We start from the raw sequence: 19525 nt of genomic DNA on the forward strand, positions 1-19525 counted from the left end.
TTTACATCCTGACTGTGTTCACATCACTAATAAAGCAAATCTTCTTTCAACAAAAGAAAGGATGTGGTAGGGATATGAATAGCGTAGCAAACATTTACTATATTTGTTTGCCACCAGTGAGCTTAGAACAGATCATAGTTAGGTGCTGCCATATCATTCATATGCAAAGAAATCTATCTTCGTACCATTTTGATATGTGAAGTGGAACAAAACAATATATTTACACTAACAGCAAACTGATCAAAGTGGTATTTAATGTTACTTGTTAAAGTGGTTATCTAACAATGATGGATATAACAAAATCCAATAATTAGTAGTTACCAAATAAGACATTTCTCATGCATGACAAAAATTCATTCATGTTCTCAGGTCTGCATTTACTGTGCACAGTATTTCCATAAGTTATGTTTCACAGCCCCTACCATTCAAGAATATTTCAGAGTATATATATTATATTTGTATATGCAAATTATATACACTAATATAAAGATCCCTAAAAGTACCATTATGACTATCTTTATGCTTTCTGTAAAATGCATAGCTTTTGAATATTTTCTTGCAGTTAAAGACTTTACAGATTAAAGCTGCTTATCAATGTGGTATATTAACAAACAAACTCAAATAATCCTTTACTAAAACGTTATATTTCAACCTCTTAGAAAACGTTATTTTTAATGGAAAAAAAATAAGCAATCTATGCACTTCGCCCAAAGACTATATGGAATTAATGCAGCATTCTAAAAGTATGGTGAACTCTTCAACCAGGTCTGTAATATCGCATTTCTCACAGAGAAAAATGCTAGTCATGCCACAAAAATGCACCACTTTCCACTTCCTCCTGGAAAAGCTTCAGATGAGGATCAGCACAAAAAGTCAGACTGGAGGAAAAGTTGATCAGTTGTTCATGAAGGAATCAGAGCAAACAGAGTTTAATTTCTGCAGTTTGTTATTAAACAAAATTACACTAACCATATAGATTTCAAATTAAAATATTATACTTTTTTTAAAAACAGCAACTGACTGAAAACAGTATTTATCTTCTCAGTTCAGGTAAATTGTTAGAATAACCAACGAGGGTGAAATAAAACCAGCTCATTATTGCAGGTGGTGGCCAATGAAAGTTCATTACAGTTTTGTATGAATTACAAGAGTTGCGTATGGTGAAAGCCTTAGGATGTCAAATAAAACCATCAGTAGTAAAATGGGACAGATCAGTCTTGTGTTTTATATCCATCACCTAGCCTAATCTTGGCACTGAGGTATCTCTATAGCTTCTTAGGAGACAACTGTCTCCCCCAGAAAATAGCTACACACAAGTAAACAGTGTTCATAGTAAAGCAATCAGTAACAGGTTTTGTTATTCTCTAAGTCGTGTTTCTGTAAAGCTTTTACAGTTTAATGTGTAAGTATTCCAGAAAATTAAGTAGTTTCAATTTACAGGGTAATAGCTACCAGACTAGGATATCCACAGTATCTGATGGGTAGAGTGTAAATTGCCAGTGCACTGTGATACTATGCTATTTCCTCCACCAAATTGGTCTTTGTTCAGCAGTTTTGTAATAACTCAGTGTATGGGTTTTAAAGATCTAGATCTCAATTTGGCAAAGGTCAGTACATAATACTATGAGATATACCAGTATGAAGTAATGAAAGATTAAGTCATACATCCAGCAAAACATCCTACACCCAAATTACAATTCAGTGACCAAGAAAATCAGGGCCTCGTATGTAAGCATTATAATGTTTCTAACATGAGTGGAACAGCTAACAAACAACAGTACAGCTCTGAAGATGAACCGCATCTCTTCAGAAAGATATGAAGTCACTGGGATTATGGAAAAGGGTTTTGTAACGTCACTGCTCGATTCATCCAAGGCATAATATGCCAAAAGAACGGTTACCACTAGCACACTACAAACTATGCCACCCACCCCCAAATCCTGCAAGCTATTCCACAAAGGCAGACCCTGCGTAAGGGTGGACACTTGCGCAAAAAAGGTCTATGATTCTCGCCTTCCCCCGTATCACCGAGGAGACTTCAGCTAACCAAGCCAAGTGGCCATTAAAGGTATAGTAACCAGCTGGCATCACTGCAGTGACTAGAGGTGAAAGTTTAATATAAGGAAAAAATCCCTGAATAATCAAAAACAAAACCCTACTTAAATATATGATTTAATGTCTTATTTCAGGAGGTCATTTAGTCATTCTTGAAATTAAAAAGAAACTTTTATTTCCAGCAATACTACTTGTGAAAAGATGGGTCATTGATCCACTGTGAACATAGCTCTCACCATATAAATAAAGCACCAGAGTCAGAAACAAGGAAAAAAAGTCCTTAAATTATGATTTACAAGTTTATACACTATTTCCTATGCAAAAGATTGGCCGTACAGTAAGAAATTTTTAGATGAAAACTTGACCAGTTGTTAGTTTTAAGGGGAAATGCATATTTTGCTATAACTTAACATAAGGTAGAAAATATTCACTGATCTATATACATTTCAAATGAGAGAGAGTTAAACTTAACTGAATAGTTAACCCCATTTAACTCACTGGCCACTAAACTAAGCATCAGTAGCCAATTAGAAACCTTGAGCACTGTACTTTTTAAAATGCCATTATTTTCTTTCCTGTCTAATTGGATTTTTTTAAAATGTATGATAGTGCATAGCCTAAATCAGACTTTCAAAGAGATGCAGCGCCTTTCAATGCTGTTTTCTCAGCATTTAAAAGGGACTTTTCTCTGTTTAAATAAGATGTTCGTTGAAAAAAATCTGAATTGTTGAGTTCTGTACTGTAGTAAAAATATTTCAGTCACAGACTGATATAAATGTATACTGTGCAGTACTAAGATTTCTTGGTGTCCATCTGCACACAATTTACTTGGGTTCCTCAATTGTCCCCTTGCTGAGGTCTGTCATTTTGGGATATTTTACTTTCTTCTGGTCCAGTTCATTCTGAGCCCACAGAAGTAGTTTCAGTAATTTAGCCAATTTGGGTGTTGACTCGCGATTTTCATAGTCTAGAACAGCTTGGTTAACTTCGCTCCATACCTGGAAAAGAAATATTGAACTTAGAGTAGTGATCATATATATTAACTGAAGGAGAATGTCTTGCAGAGTTTATGAATTCCTCTGAGTACAAGTTAGAAAAAGCAGAGCTTAAACACCTGACTGGTCTCACATTACACTGAAAACAAGTAAGAGGAGTTGAGGATTTGGCCTTTTAAACCCTCTCCCACACCATTACAGCAGTGCCACAAGGTGTTAAATCTGCCTTAAGGCAGCAGCTGAGGATTGCTCAACTGGCATAAGGCTACCATGCCAGCCCCTCCTGGCCCACCCAGCACAAAGGAAGTTCAAGGGTGAGGATGAGGAGGTAAGACCAGAAAACAATGTGCCACAGGGATCCTGATGGTGGAGCGACCAGCACAAGTTAGAGCAAATTAACCACATAGAAAGTTACCTCACTGTGTTTTTTTTTTTGCCTCTCCAAAGTTCAAGATAAAAATTCTGCTCTGAAGTTCCACTACCAGTTTGTGCAATAACAGCCATTTTTCCCCAGAACAGAAGATTAAACAATTCTATAAGAAATACTGTAAGAGAGAACATAGTTCCCTTGATATCCGTCCCAAAAGGAAGTCTACAACTGCCTTCCCTTCCCTACATAAGGCAATTCTAATGCACAACACCAGAAAGCACAAGTTTACCTTTCATATTCTATTAGCAGCTCCCAAATTAGGAAGGAAGGGCTTGGGAGGAGAAACAGCAAGATGAAATTAAGCCATTTTAGCTTCTCAAAACCCTTGCATATAGGAAGCACTGTTCTGATGCTTCTAGGATCTACCCCAATCTGTTACAGTTTTAGTCTAAGCAAAATCAAGCAGCAATTAAAGTTATGCTGTGTTACCTACATCTAACTATAAAAAGGAATTCCAGATTTAAAAAACAAACAGAAGGGATAGTGGCAGCAGTTGAGGAACACAGGTGGAAAAACAAAGGTCAAAATGAGCAAATCCAAGTCATATTAAACAAAAACAAAACTAAGAGCAATTCTGATTTGCTCTCAGAAGTGGATAGAAAGCCAGTGAAAAGGAAATATGCTCCTTTTTCCTAGAGCAAGACGGCAGCACTAGCAGCATCATTCTGAACACCTTGAAGTTTGAGGAGCGTAAAAGAAGAAACTGCAGTAGTTATACTGTATCAAAAGATGGACAAAGCAAGCCCATAGTTTCACAAATGGGGGATGTTTTACATTACAAAAGTTCTTGCGTGTTCTAAAAATATTGCTGTTATAACAGAAGTCTCAGCTTTAGAAATACTTCTGTTCTCCATACCAGTTCATAAATATTTAGTAATTATGTACAAACTATTGTAATATTAGCTGTCCCCAAGGATAAACAAAAGTGGAAAGAGCTTTCATTTGAGCATTCATTACCTTCTGTCTCTGCATCATGTTGAGCAAGTCTCCAAATGGTGATTCTTCAGGATTATCAAAGGCAAGCAATGCCAGCGTGCGCTCCATTTCTGTCAAGCATTCTCTGCTCTCCTCTCCTTGTTCTGCCAGTTGAGTCTGAGCAAATTCCAGGGCTGCCTCTGTCTCACGCTGCCGAATCAGTTCAATCAAATGCTGCTGCTATATACGTAAGAACAAAGCAAGGTTAGTCAATAGAGGTGTAACTGATGTTAGGCTCTAGGTATTCCATTTCTTTTCCTACAAATTAAGTTGCAAAGCTGTATTAAATCAGTATTTTGTCAGTATTAAAATTCACAAATACATTCTTGTTGGACTAACAGTAGTATACTTAATCCTATTTTTCAATTGATTTTGGAGCCATTTAAAACCTGGAAGATAGGTTTTAAAGAAACTTTGTAACTGCTTCCAGAAGACATGACTAACCATCAGCAATTTGGGAGTTTATAAATCATAGGTAAGATGAATATGGTTATGTTGTATATATTAATAAATACAAACTAAAAACACTCTTTAAAACGCTACTGCATTCCATGCCATAACATAAGAAATAGACAGTTAAAATCACATCCCATACCACATCAGTGAATGCTTGCAATTACATCCTTTCTTCAGTCTCCAAACAATTCCAGATACAAACTAATCACTGGGTCTTACCTGCAAGTGAAAGTAAAGGTATCGGTTTGTATCTAACAATTCCGGATGGAGACTATTTATCAATGCAATGGCTTCCTGAATCTGTCCTTTCAGTATCATTTCTCGAATTTTTATCCTTTCATCCAGAGTCTCTAGATCAACACTGGGCTCAATTCCAGACTCCATCCGAAACTTCTCTGCCGCCTCTTTAAAACCCTCTGAAATATAAACACATTTCACATCTGAATTCTATTTAATAAGCTATATACAGTAGTACAGATTTATCAAACTTGTATACTTCCAATTGTCTTATATGGATCTGAAACATAGATGTTGCTTAAACAAGACCTTAGGAGGCTGGAGACATTTCATATATGTAGCTAAAAGGAACTCCTGGGCATAAGATGGTTTGATTTTTCTCAGTAATTTTGATATATTATTGAGAACTGGCTTGGAGAGGACTGAAGTCATCATCAGCACTTTTTGGTCACACAGATAAAAGTCCCTGCACATGGAGCCTTTAAAATCAGATCTGAGGTCAGGAGGGGACACTGCATGGTTATAGACAGGCTGGGCTGCACCAGATCAGTAATAACCCTGTGGAGCTTTTAGACACCTGGAGTAAAGCCATATGATGTGGATATTGACATTCCATGCTATGGACCCTTGCTTTCTGAACATGATGTTGTTTTCTGAATTTCTAGTTAATAAACCACGTTAAGAGAATATACCAAGATGTCCAAGCGATCCTATTTGGAATCTTTTCCATGACGCAGGCATTTTTGTAAATACAAATTCATGATTAAAAATATATGAACTTACAAGTTTCTCCGAAAGGCTAATTTAAATAAGTTGCATAATTCTAGAAAGACTTCACTTTTAATTCTCTCTAAATTCATCAAGTTCCTATATAGATAAATATAGGATAAAAGTCTATATTTAACTGAATGCAAAGTGAAAGAGGATATAAAACAAAATTTTACTAGGAAGGATTCAAGTTTACCACTGACCCCATGATTGGGACTCTGTTGTCTGGTATATTTGGACATGGTTATTCTTTTGCAGGAAAGATGATAGCAAAAAATTGCAGTCGTCTGGTGTTTAAATAGTTTTACCCATTTTATAATTAGTATAAACATGAGAGAGTCTGAACTCCCATCTACATACCACATGAAGGCTCTTTTCATCAGAAAAAAAAGAGTCACAGAACTATACAGACACTCTACTTTCATACATATACACAAACAATTTATGACAGACTTGACATGGTCACTCTAATGCGTTTCCCATTGCTCAGATGCATGCTTGATGAATAGGACCATCTCCACTATGGTGCATCTGGCCATGAAAATTAATGTACATCGCCAAAGGACAATTTCTGAAGGGTTTCTGGTGACTCTTAAATTGCAGTTTCTGGATGCCGAGCACGTTAAGTATTCTGGTCTTCCTGAGCTGTTCTGAGTATATATTGCCTCATAATTAGTCTGATCTTTCAACTAAATTAGTTGAAGTTTTTTTCTGATAATTTCTCCTGCTCTGTGATGAAAAAAGAGTGGACACAGCTTGTTCAATGCAGTCCAGATTACATTAGTAGAAGCCATCACACATTTCCAATTTAAAGAAAATAGTATAATAAAAGATGTGATATTAAGCTCTGTGCAGTTATAGGTAACGCTGTTCCAAACCAGAAATGCCATAAGGGAAATATCTTTTTAGCAGAAAAGCTAAGATTAAAACAGACAGAAGATATATATTGGGTAAAATCAGGAGAGGCTATATAATCAAAGTCAACAAAATTTGGTTCTCCAATGTTTTACTTAGCAAAAATAACATGTTGCTAACAGTGTGTGGGTGATTCGTTACAAAGGCAGTACTGAACTAGTTTTTCCTTTACCCAACTTATAAACTATTTTTATTAAATAATTATCAACTATATTTTCTGTGAATTCTAGAAAATGTTTTCTAGAAATCACAGAAAATATAGGCAATGGTGATGTCTATTAGTATCAACCATTTAATAGCTCATTCTAGTAAGAATGAATTTTATTGATTAAAATAAATGGCAAATGATCTAAAAAGAGACCAACCTACTAAATGTAATACTAGCATCCATTGCTCATTGTTACCTGTAACAAGATAGTTCATGATCAGGCGATTCATATCAGCTCTTTGGATGTGCAAGTTATTGAGTTTTTCCATCCATTCATCTTTTGTGATTTCATCAGGTTTTTCTGCATAACTCATGCTGGACTTTCACTATAAGGAATGAAAAGTATCTTACTTGGCACAAATACCAGCAGGTGAAAGAAAAGTTAAGTCTAACTTGCCTATAAGAACTGTGGGACCAGCTTGGTTATTAATACTTTCTTTGCTGGTTCAATGAAGATTGTTGGCTAAACAAAGTTATCGAATGGAGAACTGAACGCTTTTTTTTGAGATCAGCCACTGTAACAGAAACCGACCCTCACACATCTCCCCCACCCTACCTCACCCACACCCAGCATACAGCCCCCCAACCCATATACATACAACAGACCCCACCGTACACACTCGCCCCTCCATACCCATACCATGCACCGAATCACCCTCTCCGAGGGGGCACACAGCCCGTCTCTCACACAGGCTGGCCAGGCCTTATCCCCCACACCTCACGAGGGGCCGTGAGCCGGCCGGGGTCTCGGGGGGGCAGGCTCGGTACGCGGCTTTACGGTACCACCTCCAAGACACTGAAGGCTCCTTCGGCCCTACCAGACTCCCCCAGCCCCGATGCTCACGAGGGGACGGGCCCGGCCTCCTGAGCTCTGTGGGGACTAGAGCCGCTTCTGCCGCCACCTAACACCCCAGGGCCCCCAAACCCCTCCTCAGCCTCTGCCCTGGCCGGGCCCTGACACTCCCACCCCCAGGCTCCGCGCCCTTCCCCCGAGCCAGGGCCCGAGGCGAGGAAAGGGTCAACAGGCGCCATCTTACCCAAAGAGCCACTGCTGCCGGCTCCGGTGCGCGGACCCAAACCCCACTCCGCCGCCTCGCTCAGCCGGGACTCTGCGCACAACTCTCGTCTCGCGAGAACTGGCCTCCCAGCCAATCACCGGCCGGAGCCGGGGAGTGGCACGCACCATTGAGATGGCGGAAGAGGAAACCCAGAGAAGACCTAGAGGGGAAAGCACCATAGAGATTACGGAAGACGTGGAGGCTGGTCGGGGAAGTACCATAGAGACTGCGGGAGGGAGGCCTCGACTATGCTAACCAGCCTGGACGCGGTGGAGAAAATCAGCGTGGATATGTGGCGGGCCGCATCCCCTCTATCCTCCCTCCCCTGGGCCCTGCCCAACCCCCAGGGCGGTAGAGGAGGCAAGGCCGGCGCTATAGGGCGCGCTCAGGGCTCCCCAGCCACTGATCTGTCTGACAAGTTCTGTAGCATCGGGGCCTTTCACACAGGCCTGCGATTAGGCCCATGAAAGTCAGTGGGATGAATATGAATCCCGGGCACAGAGTTCAGCATAAAGAAAAGGAGGACTTGTGGCACCTTAGAGACTAACCAATTTATTTGAGCATAAGCTTTCGTGAGCTACAGCTCACTTCATCGGATGCATCTATCAGCTGTAGCTCACGAAAGCTCATGCTCAAATAAATTGGTTAGTCTCTAAGGTGCCACAAGTCCTCCTTTTCTTTTTGTGAATACAGACTAACACGGCTGTTACTCTGAAAAGAGTTCAGCATGTAGGATTTGCGGTCAAATCTGAATGCCGATTAAACCCGCTTGTGCCGGGATTATTAGTGGGATGCCCTGATGTCACCATTGCACGCCAAGGCCATCTGGACCCGTAGGGATTATGCTGCATGTGTTTTGCATTGGCCTGCCTTGTCTTCTGCTTATGCAATACAGCTTGTTCACTTCCTTGTCTACACTATGCACAAACGTATTTTTTTAAATTAGGCTGGTATATTTCAAGTTGGACAAGTCCCATCATGTGGATGCAGTTATACTGGTATAAATGACAGGTTTCAGAGTAGCAACCATGTTAGTCTGTATTTGCAAAAAGAAAAGGAGTACTAGTGGCACCTTAGAGACTAACTAATTTATTTGAGCATAAGCTTTCGTGAGCTAGAGCTCACTTCATCGGATGCATTTAGTGGAAAATACAGTGAGGAGATTTTATTTGAGCATAATAAATCTCACTGTATTTTCCACTGAATGCATCCGATGAAGTGAGCTGTAGCTCACGAAAGCTTATGCTCAAATAAATTAGTTAGTCTCTAAGGTGCCACTAGTACTCCTTTTCTTTTTACTGGTATAAATGTGCGGATCCATTTTTATGCTAACTGTCCAAATGATGGGTGGTACCAATTTAGCTATTTCAGTTTAAAAAATAATTTAAAAAAATCAGTCCCTAGAAGAAATAGATAAATCAGTATTAAAAAAGCCTAAATTTTCATAACAACATCCAGCAAAATCCTCCAGGAAAACTGGGAGCTTCATTTTCCCTTATCCCCATTGAAAACAGGTATTTGAGGTTGCATTTACCCATTTTGCACACTTATTTTTTTTGCAGTTGCCCCTGAAAAGCATAACCCCAAAACTCAGTCAAATTGTCATAGCATAGTACAACCACTATTTAATCATTTTAAATTTGAGTTGTTTCTATTAAAAAAAAGCCTACTGAATGTTTATAATCAATAGAGATTTTTGAACAAGGAGCTACTGTAGATATATTATTAATTGTCACAAGCACTTCAAAGTTACCATTGAAGAGCAGTAATAAATACAACCAGTGTGAGATATAAATAAAAAATAACATAAGCCCTGAGTCTGTAACTCCAGATATAGTGCAACACACATTAACTCTCTACACTTGTCCCTAATCACCTTATTCTTATCTTCTGTGGTCCTCTCTGAAGGCATGATCTAAAGTCAATTTAATTCAATGGAAAGATTCCTATTTACTTTAGTGGGCTTTGCATCAGGCTTTTGGAATTAATCAGGAACAATGTAATGTGTAAACGAGCCCTTAAAATGGAAACCCAGAAAGTTTCTGGCTCCCAACCAGTAAGTACATTTTAAGCATAGAACTCTATTTCCTATGCTCTTTTGCTAATAAGATTGAAGAATATCTTTTATCCAAACACGCCCCAACACTTCAAATGATCTGTCTTTGCCAACTCCTCCCTAATAGGTGGAGTTTATCTGGAGACTTCTATATAGGTGGAGAGGATGGGGAGGTCCAGTCCCTATGACCACTTCCTGATTCTCCTATACAGAGAACCACACCTCAAACACAGGGAAAGGAGAGAAGGTTGTAGCACAGTGTAACTGATACCACAACTGCAACTACAGGTAAAAGGAACAAAAGTCACAAAAGCAGCTATAACAGCAGGAAAAATGAAAATTTCTTGATTAAAAAAAACAAGGAAAAGTTTGACTGGGTGTGTGCAGAGCACCTGTCTATGGTATTGGTTCCTGGTTTATTCACGGTTTCAGGCAAACAACAAATAGATTATTAATTTTCCCTTCATTGACTTATGTTTGCCAATATAAAAGGAAATTGAGACAAAAGTAGGTGCTGGACTACAGCTATTGCTGCCAGTGACACACTGCTGATCCACCCCACTATTTTGGGTTTGAAAATATAGAATGACATAAAATGAATATATAAATAATAATTTGGGGCACTAGTTATAAACATGTTCAGAATTAATGTCTCCCCATATAGTTTTGGTAATGCCTAAACGTTTCCTGTAGAGTTTAAGCTTTCATGGGGGGCAGGGGGAGTTTCTAGTAATTTTTGTTGCAAAGGAAATGTGTTGAAAGTTACCTGATCAAGTATCTTTTTAATGAGTTTGCAAACAAAGAATACTTCTGAGAGGTGTTAATTTTCCTATTTGTTTTAATGGGGTGTTAACGCTGAACCCACATGTCTATATTAACTCTCACTTTCTTGGTAGAAATATCTAGCTATTGTATATAAGTTTTAAAGTAAGTTTTAAAGATGCACATAATTTATAAGTCTGTATTAGTCTTGATTTGTTTTGTCTGCATTGTCAACCCTTCTTCCCTGCTAACATCATAGTTTATGAAGAAAATCCTGGATATTTTAAAGGATCAGTGTCTGATTATAGTGACTCAAACTTTATCCTAGTTTCAATGTATTATAAATACATTATTGGATGGCCAGCCAACTAACTCATTTTCCTCTCTCTACCTTATACCAGGTGGAGTAAGTGTTGGATCATTCACTATGTAATGCCTGCTGGTCTGTCTAATTAACTGTGTGCACAGTGGGGCACTCAGACTCCTAGTACTGTATGATCTGGAGCGCTAGAATTTAGAAGCACCAAGTCATATTGTACACAGGCTTCAAATGTGATGTGGGAAACAGGCCCTTAAGTCCTTCATTAAGGTAGGTGCTCTCAATAGGGGAAGAGAGGAGTCTGGAAGTTATGAAGCTGTGAGGGAAGGGTGTCTGGAAAGCAAATGGGAAACTTTCCCCACTGAATTTCTTTCTCCCCTCCCCAGATGCTTCCACTAACTTAGGACAAGTACCCCAGTGATGAACCCCTCATGTTTCCCCCACCCGATCTGCCAAAACTTTGCTGAGCTGCATAGAAGTGGCAGCCTCTTAAAATGCCCTTCTGTGGCTTGAGGGCTGGATGAGATTGCTTAGAAACAAGCAGTTTTTAATGGTTATTATTTCAGAGTGACAATATCCTCCCAGCCTGGAAAGCAAGAGATTGGACCAAATAATAGTAGCAACATCTTCCATGTGCCAATGTCTTGCAGAAACTAGAGAACAGCAAGGTCAGTCATTAATCTTTATTATTTTTTAATTTATATTTGAATCCCCCCCCATAAGGGAAGAACAACAACAACAAAAAATAATGAAAAGTAAATGAATGGAAAGGGAGGAGAAAGAAAGAAAGGGGGGCACAGAGAGGAAAGGAGGAATGACATATCAGTTTCTGTTCACTAGGAACTAATGAAAGATTTATAAAAAGTCAGACCAAATCTTTTCAAAAATGTTTAAGGTCCCTCTTCTCAGGAATGTTACCAGGTATTTAGCAGCCAGGTCAGCCAATTCACTGTGCCAAGCTTCTATCTCTGGAGGCAGTCTGCTTTTCCATCTCAGCAGCATGACTTGTTTTGGCTACAATTAAGCACTGCTCTAGAGAACCAAGCTTGCCATGAGTGGGAGAGTTTCCAAGATGATGGGATATATCCCAAAATACATTTCTGGGAAATCTTTTATTAACTACAACTTTGTAAAGACTTTTAAAAGTAGGATAAAAGGGACTTCTACACCAGTTATAAAATGTTAGACTCATACAGGATGGCTTGGGAGAATTTTACATTTTTTTTTTTTTGGTAAATTTGGTGCAGCAGCTGCAGTTAATTTTTAACTTTGTTGTTAATTTTTGAAAAACCCTCCTTGGATATTACAATGATGACTGGTATTAAAAAGGTGGAATAGAATCCAGTAGAGCCAAAAACAAAGTGAGAAATCTCTGCAGAAATCCACCAGAATTTGGCTAAAATCTCAGTGAAAGACCAAACATGGGGAAAATTCTGCATAGATTTTCCAAAATTCCCCATTGGTTGTAAACCATCTACTAAACATTTTGTTTTGCTTATATGAAAAGCATTTAAATGAGTGTTAAGTATTTTGTATCTCTGTGTGAATCAAGAGCTCAAGAGAGGTGGTGAATCAACACTCTTGGAGAATCCAGTGCTACAGAGACATGCCCGTGTGACAGCCCCATCTAGTGTTCGTGAGAGGTGCTGGATTGATTGCTTCTGGAAACAGAGAAGGCCTTTATCCGCACAACAGGTATAGCATGAGCACAAGCAGCAGCAACCTCATATTTAAGGTGTCTGGATTATCAAAATGAAGAAAGGCACCAGCTGTCACTCCCCACTCCAGGGGAAGCTCAATCATGATTTATACTCCCTACCTTTGCCTTCTGAGGTAGTACCATCTTCAGCCTCTTTCTGGTTGCTGAAAATGGCTTTGCAGAGTCGGCTATAGTGCCCCTAGCGGAGAGGAGGAGTGTGCTGGGGTACAGAATGTAAAATTTTTTTCCAACTCTAGGGCTCCAAATTTTAAGGGCCATTGAAAAATGAGACTGTCTTGAAAAAACGTGTATGATGTTGTAGCCGTGTCGGTCTCGGGATATTAGAAAGACGAGGTGGGTAAGATAATATCTTTTACTGGATCAGCTTCTGTTTGTGAGAGAGACAAGCTTTCAAGAGCTCTTCAGTCCTGTCTCTTGAAAAACATGAGTCATCTGATAACTTTACCATTTCCCTACAAATGCACCCAAACCCGGATTGGAAGGTACCATCTTTTAGGGGGATGAGAAGACAGTGAAGTTTCCATGCCTGTTGGTGGGAGAGGCAGTAGTAGTAGAGTAGCAGCGCACCTAGATGCCAACATCCCATTGTGCTAAACCTTGCACAAAAATAATGAAGAGATGGTTCCTCCTCCCAAGAGTTTACAAGCTAACAGGTGGATACAACAAACAAAGGAGCACAAGGAAGAAATGAGACAATCCTGATCAGCATAACCAGGGCTGCCCGGGGAGGGGGGGGCAAATGGGACAATAGGCCCCGGGCCTCCAGGAGAGTTTTCAGTGGCACTTCGGCGGCAGGGGGGTCCTTCCGCTCTGGGTCTTCGGCGAAGTGCGAAGGACCCCCGCCACCGAAGACCCCAGGTCCTCTGAATCCTCTGGGTGGCCCTGAGCATAAGCAATGGTCACAATACACCAACTGCCTAACAATTGTAGTTTTCTGTAGGCATCACAGCAGAAGAGAGTTTTAAGGAGGGATATGAAGGAAGACAATGTGGTTTTGTGGATATTTATGGGAAGCTACTTCAGTGCATAAGGGGCAGCATAGGAGAAAGCATGAAGGTGTCTGTTGGAACATTTTTTTAAATTGCCAGTCAGTCTTTAAGTTTCTTTGCTAGGACTTCCCAACAGTGTTCTCAATTAAGACAAATTGTGGTGGTGTTTTTTATCATATGAATCTGGGACTGAACGGAGACCAAACTCATTTCATGCAGACCACCAAACAAACAACTGTCAAATGGTTACTTTACTTCACTACCAATCTGGTTCAGAGTCACACTGTAACCTAGAAGAGGTCAGAGGCTCCATGGTCTGTTATCCAGTTTCCTGAGCTAGCCAGCCTACCATGATTTTCAGTTGTGCTGCCAAGCTGATACTAGTGCTGTGTGAAACTCAGCAGTTTAATTTTGTAAGAGTTTGTGGGAACCCTTTTCTTTGGTCATGGACTTGTATGCTATAACTTCGAGGTAAGAAGAAATTAAGTTCAAGCCCCGCTCCCATCCAAAACACTCAACCCCCTAAGTCAGCCTAAGTTCATTCATAGATAAGACTGGAAGGGACCTTGAGAAGTCATCTAGTCCAGTCCCCTGCATAATCAGCTTGGGCTCGCTCAAAAAGTTTGTGAGCCTCTACAAACCTGGACTAGTTTAGAGTTTGTGACAAAACAGAAAAGCAAGCGTTTTTGTGTAGTTTCATAATGAATGTTCTGTAAAACTCTAGCTTACACATAGTTAAATGCCAAAAATTAAAAACAATTTCTCTCATGAAGAAAGATCCTTTAGAACGTGACTGTTGAAAAGGAAATCAATTTGTTTGCTGAGGGATGGTGCAGCAGTGGAAAAGGGAATTTCTGAGATACAAATTGAGCAGTTCTGAAATACAGATGAGATTATAGATTATTTCTAATAGGGTAAATAGGGTAGAAGAATCCTCTTGTTTGGACAACATATCTTGATAATACAGTATTGGAGATACATCTCCAGTAAAGATGATGGTGGCAACTGATCACAGAAACTAGCTGGGCCAATTTTAGTGGTGGTGCAAGCATGGAATCCTCTAAGCCAAAAGGAGATATAAAGCATGAGTTATTTTTACATATTGGGCATAAATGTAACTTGCATCAGTTTAGCATTTGGGGGGATACAAAATTAGTAACTTAATACATGGAGGGAACAATAGAGGGTGCATATAATAAAAAATACAACTGCAAGGACCTGTGTGGAAGATAAGTGTGGTGCATGATTTTTTACACTTGTTTGGTAGTTACTTTCCTGGAACAGAGTAGCAACCGTGTTAGTCTGTATACGCAAAAAGGAGTACCTGTGGCACCTTAGAGACTAACAGATGCATCCGATGCTCACGAAAGCTCACAAAAGCTTATGCTCAAATAAATTTGTTAGTCTCTAAGGTGCCACAAGTACTCCTATTCTTTTTCCTGGAACACATTCACATTTTATTTGCGTGATGTGTAAATTACTTGTTTTATCTATCCAAGAAATGCCACAGTGCTAGCGTTTTCACTACATTCCCTATTATTCTAGAGATTATATCACAGCTGAATTTGGTCTGTTAAAACTTTGAAATATTTTTTTCAAATAGGTCAAGGTATTCAGTTCACTGGAGCTCTGTAGTTGCAGAACAAAATTAAGGTGGTGGTGTCTACTTTTAATAATAATCATGTTTTGTATTTTTGTAGCACCTTTCATCAAGGGATCTCTGTGCTTTACAACCAATAATGAATTAAGCCTCACTACATCCTTACAAGTGAGGTAAGCATTACTACCCTCCTTTTATGGTTGAAGAAAAAGAGGCAAAGAGGCTGACTTAGCTAATGTCACAAAAGGAAGTTAATAGCACTGGGAATTGGAACCCAGATTATCTAACATCACATTCAATCCAGGGTTTTTACCACTATACTCTCTCAATCATTTTTATATATTCAGCTTCAAAATATAAATTTATCAGAAATGAATAGTTTTACAGCATTAGTACTAAGCACATTTTTATTTTTACTATATTTTCTGATTATGTTCATAGTCCTTATATTGTATGAAGTTCCATTGGAATCAATTAAATGAACGGTGCTCTGCGCAAGCACAAAGGTCCACCCCCAAAAGTAGCTTAGAGGATCACTGTTTTACAGAAGACAACTGCAAAAAATAGCACCTGTCTGGTTCTGTAATACATTGTATATTTACATGTGGCAAAGTACTTTTTTGGGAGAACAATGGTCCTTGAGTGTCTATCAAACTTTAGAGTCATTGACACCAGCTCTCTCCCCCCCAAGACAAATCCCAACTAGTCTGGTTTTGCAAACTCTATGATAACAGAGTTTATCAGTATTTAGGGTTTTTTTTACAAAATACATTAAATAATAAATTATTTCAAAATAAAACACAGTTTATTAGGCATCTTCAGTGTAGAGCAGTGGTTCTCAAAGCCGCTTGTTCAGGGAAAGCCCCTGGCAGGCTGGGCTGGTTTGTTTACCTTCTGCGTCCGCAAGTTCGGCCTATCGCAGCTCCCACTGGCTCCCCAAAATTTAAATTTGTTAGTCTCTAAGGTGCCAGAAGGACTCGTTGTTGTTTTTGCTGATACAGACTAACATGGCTACCACTCTGAAACCTGAGTAGTGATTAAGTGATACTTCAAGTGCAATTGCAGTTACAAAATGGAAAAGAGATAACAGTAAGGAAGATTAACATTGTCACTGAATAAACAGATACGAAAAATGTTGTTGGTAGGGGGAGCTGGGTCTACCAAAGAGTGCTACTTCCTGATTTGCAATTTTAGTCATCCAACCAAACACAATAAATGCTTTTGAGGGAGGAGGGAATGGGGCCTGTCTTGGGTCTGGACAGTTGTTTCCAGGCAGATGCAGTTTCTCTGCCCTATTAAGTGTAAAATCACCATATGACGAAGCTATGTTTACTCCCCAGGATAAGTCACAGTAAAGATATTTAGTTTTGTTATAGTGCCTTTCAGCCTAGGATCTCAAAACACCTTGCCAACCATGAATTAAACTTCTTTAACTCCTGTGAGGTAAGAATTATCCCCCTTTTTACAGCTGGGAAAACTGAGGCACAGAGAGGTTAATTTGCTCAAAGTCACAGAGGAAGGCGGTGGAAGAGCTAAGAAGAGAACCCAGAAGTCCAGACTCCCACCACTGCATCAGAATAGGGCATGTGCCATAGTGGTGGTGCCAGCTGGTGTTTGCACTTCAGTAGGAAGAGAGGGGTTCCCCTAGCTGCCCCCTGTGGATACGTCTCACTTCAGAGGTTACTGCGCTGGCTGTCCCCCCTACGAAACTCGCTGTCTCATCCCCCCTGGCAGCAGAGCCCCGGCCCTGCCGCCCTGGAGCTCTGCTGCTCCCCCTTTGCCCGCCCCTGCAGGGAGCTACCCACGTGATGCCTTGGCAGCGCGCTCTCCTGCCCCCGGGGAGTGCGCGCGGCACTTCCCCTCCTGCCCCCGAGGCAGCGCAGTGCTGCGCAGGCGTCCCTCCTCCTCGCGCTCTATCTTGGCCGAACAGTAGTTGCCCGCAACGCCCCAGAAGCCCTCACGGGAGCAGTGTGTAGAACAGAGAGGGGAGCGCCGGCCGGTTGACTCTCTGGGCCACGCCTCGCCGCCATGTCAGTCTCTATGGTAGCTGGGGAGGAGTGGTGCCCCGCGCCTAGCGCTGAGGAGCTGCTGCGAGGAGGAAATGGCGGCTCGACTCGGCTGAGGCGCCCGGCGGCGGCGAGATCTGTCCCCTCCTCCCGACGGTGAGTGAGAGAGGCGGCCTGAGGGGAATCCGGGACACCGGGCACACCGCCCGCACTGAGGCAGGGGGTGAGGAGAACGGGTGGCCGCCGCCTAGGGCCTGGGGGCGCTGGGCCTGATTAGAAAATGGAGGAGGGCAGGCCCCGCAGGGCGGCGTCAGGGCCCCCGGAGGGTCAGCGAGCCCTGCTTTCAGGGGTAGTGTCGGCCCGACCCGGTTCTGCGGGCAAGTCGGCGGCCTGGCGCGGTACCAGAGGAGGCCGGCCGCTCGACGCAAGGCTCCTGAGAGAAGCGAAAGGAGCCTCCCTGTAAGCGGTGAGGGCTGTCGGGCCGGAGCGGAGGGGACGTCGCCCTCGCCGGGCGGAGCAGGGTGTCGGGGGCGGTTTCTCCGCTATGGAGGCGAGGTGACAAGATGTTGAGGTACAAGAGGATCGACATCATAATCGAGCTGAAGTCAGACCACTTCTCTGTGATCTCACGATCCGTCTGCCCCATTATTTCCCCCCGTCCCCGCAAAGCGGATGAGAGGGGGTCGGGTGGTGTGATGGCTGGGGGGCGGGGACCCGGAGTTGGGAGGTCGTTTGATGGGAGTGATGAAATGGGGGGAGACAGAGTCGTCCTAATGCGGGGGTCCTTTGGTGGGTGGGAATGAAATTCATCCAAGCTCGGGTGCTTTGTGTTTTTTTCCTGGGGGAGTTGGAAGTAAATTCAGTCTCTATTGGTGAGTTCCGTAGAAGAGGTGAATTTCACCTCGTTTTGGTGATTTAGTCTTAAGGTAGAAGCCAAGAAATTGAAACTCTTTTGGCTTCCTATAAAGTATTCAGTAACTTCCCAGCCTCTGCATTTTTCCTTTCTCCCGTTCTAATGGTGCTAGGTGCCATTTTTTGGATGCGATTACCGTTGTGATTACCTGGCACCGTTAAGGATCCTGTGCTACTTTTTGCAAGAATTTCCTTCCTAAATTGCCCCTGTAGATTCAATCCAATTAAAAAATAGCTAGAATAGGTTTCATGCTTCACCCCAGAGTTTGCTGCATTTCAGTGATGGGTGAAGTAATTCTTTTTCTGTAGTTTGTCAGTTTGAACTTGTGAAATGCTTTGTGATCCTTTTGAGATATAAATTGCCATATAAAATACAAAACAATATTTTAATTTTTCCTATAGTTTACATGATCACTTTTAAAACACAGTATAACACTCTATTTACTTTGCTGTGCGGGTCTGGGATCTGCTTCCCTCTAGGAATTTCAGGAAAAAAATTGACCTATTTTATGTATCACATAAGGGTTTGATGTAATCCATAATTCTTCAGGGCTGTATTTTTCTTGATGGATAAACCTATCTTTCGTTTTTTCTCAGAAACAGTTATTTTTTAAATATTTAAACTTACACAATTCTGTTTAATTTAGTGTTCATTTATAGGGCCCTACCAAATTCTTGGTCATGAAAAATGTATCACGGACCATGAAATCTGGGCTTTCCGCCATGAAATCTGGGCTTTTGTCTGTTTTTACCATATATTATAGAGAGCTGGGTGGCCAGAGAATAGCAGCTGCTGACTGAGGGCCCAGCTCTGAGGCAGCAGCGCAGAGAAAGGGGTGGAAATACCATACCAGGCCATCCTTACTTCAGAGCTGCTGGTGCTGGTGGCGGCGGCACTGCCTTCAGAGCTGGGCTCCCAGCCAGCAGCTGCCGCTCTCCAGCTGCCCAGCTCTGAAGGCAGTGCCACCACCAGCAGCAGCACAGACGGTAAGAGTAGCTCTACCACAACCTCTCCTACAAAACATTGTGACTCCCCCACCACTCCGCTTTGGGTCAGCACCCCT

The 19525-nt window shown here is 41.3% G+C and overlaps 2 protein-coding genes across 7 annotated transcripts in view; one reads left to right on the plus strand and one right to left on the minus strand.

Moving 5' to 3' along the window:
* Window positions 1–2320: 2320 nt before the first annotated feature.
* GID8 (GID complex subunit 8 homolog) lies at window positions 2321–8162 on the minus strand. Its single transcript, XM_073309099.1, has 5 exons — window positions 8077–8162; window positions 7236–7365; window positions 5131–5327; window positions 4438–4635; window positions 2321–3053 (listed from the first exon to the last, which is right to left on the minus strand). The coding sequence occupies exons 2-5, from the start codon at window positions 7351–7353 to the stop codon at window positions 2880–2882; spliced, it is 687 nt and encodes a 228-aa protein (XP_073165200.1). The 5' UTR covers window positions 7354–7365; window positions 8077–8162; the 3' UTR covers window positions 2321–2879.
* Window positions 8163–17579: 9417 nt separating this feature from the next.
* Window positions 17580–19525, plus strand: part of DIDO1 (death inducer-obliterator 1) — an 88403-nt gene continuing 86457 nt past the window's right edge. For all 6 annotated transcript variants that reach the window (XM_073309101.1, XM_073309100.1, XM_073309103.1 and 3 more), the window contains exon 1: window positions 17580–17705. The gene's annotated coding sequence lies outside the window, so the exon portion shown is untranslated. The remainder of the gene's footprint in view (window positions 17706–19525) is intronic.

The sequence above is a fragment of the Lepidochelys kempii genome, chromosome 13 (genome assembly GCF_965140265.1).
Source record: "Lepidochelys kempii isolate rLepKem1 chromosome 13, rLepKem1.hap2, whole genome shotgun sequence".
Classification (NCBI taxonomy): domain Eukaryota; kingdom Metazoa; phylum Chordata; order Testudines; family Cheloniidae; genus Lepidochelys; species Lepidochelys kempii.